This window comes from Dasypus novemcinctus, chromosome 3 (assembly GCF_030445035.2).
Source record: "Dasypus novemcinctus isolate mDasNov1 chromosome 3, mDasNov1.1.hap2, whole genome shotgun sequence".
Classification (NCBI taxonomy): domain Eukaryota; kingdom Metazoa; phylum Chordata; class Mammalia; order Cingulata; family Dasypodidae; genus Dasypus; species Dasypus novemcinctus.
The window spans coordinates 73,199,335-73,200,389 of record NC_080675.1 but is presented as its reverse complement, the minus strand read 5'-3'; the positions used below and the strand labels follow the sequence as shown (position 1 = coordinate 73,200,389).

The window sequence follows — 1,055 nt, the reverse complement described above, 5'->3', positions numbered from 1 at the left end:
GCTAGGGAGGCCTGGCTGCAGGGCACTCATAGGGACCATGGTCTTATTAACTGCTCTGAGATCTTGTAAAAGGCACCATTTTCCTGATTTCTTTTTGATAACGAATATAGGGGTGTTCCAGGGGGAGCTACTCTCCACAAGGTGTCCAGCCGCCAGCTGTTCCTGTACTAACAGTTGGGCAGCGGCCAATTTGTCAGTAGATAGGGGCCACTGGCTGACCCACACAGGGTTTGAGGAAATCCAGGAAATCCTATCCACGTGGCGCACAGGAGGACCGGCAGCCCCTAGGAAAAATACCCCAAACCTGCGTGATTAGAGCGTGGGGTAGCAGAGATGGGTTCAAGGGCACCCGATTCGGTTCTTCCGAGGCCCTTCCCGGGCTTGAAGCCCTGGTTTAGCATTTGAGCGGTGACTATTGGACTAGGGCTCCCGATCACAGTTCCCAGTTGAGCGAGGAGGTCTCTGCCCCAAAGGTTGAAGGGGATGTGAGGGAGGACGTAAGGTTTTATGTGTCCTCGGTGTCCCTCGCCGTCTTCCCAGGAAACGAGTTGGGAACTCTGTTCCGGGGGTGAGGACTGTCCAATGCCTTGTAAGTGAGTGGCTGAGGGGGTGAGTGGCCAAGCAGGGGGCCATTGTGCCTTTTGAAGAATGGTAACATCTGCCCCCGTATCAATAAGGCCCTCGAATGCACGGCCATTAAGGCGTATGGTTAGCATGGGCTTAGAACGGGTGATTGTCTGAGCCCAAAAAACGTCAGAGGCGCCTAAAGCCTGATCGCCTCTATGTGAACCAGCAGAGGAGTTGGGAGAAGGCACTGGGGGAGCAGAAGAAGTTGAGCTACGCGCGTGCTGGCGGGGAAGGAAAGGACACTCTTCGGAGCAGAGGCTAGAATCTTGATCTCACCAGTAAAATCAGTGTCCACAACCCCGGGTGTAATGTGGAGGCCTGAGAGGGCAGAGGATCCTCGACCGAGGATAAGGCCAACACAGCCAGACTGCAGAGGACGGAAGATACCCGTAGCTAGAGGCTGAACTCCCATAGGAGGCATTAGTACC

At 54.9% G+C, this 1,055-nt stretch overlaps 1 protein-coding gene across 1 annotated transcript; it reads right to left on the bottom strand.

Moving 5' to 3' along the window:
- Positions 1-284: 284 nt before the first annotated feature.
- LOC139437650 (endogenous retrovirus group K member 7 Pro protein-like) lies at positions 285-716 on the bottom strand. Its single transcript, XM_071212153.1, has one exon. The coding sequence runs from the start codon at positions 714-716 to the stop codon at positions 285-287; it is 432 nt and encodes a 143-aa protein (XP_071068254.1).
- Positions 717-1,055: the final 339 nt, after the last annotated feature.

Coding starts and splice junctions, on each gene's coding strand:
- LOC139437650 (XM_071212153.1), bottom strand. CDS start 716: ATGCTAACCATACGCCTTAATGGCCGTGCATTCGAGGGCCTTATTGAT.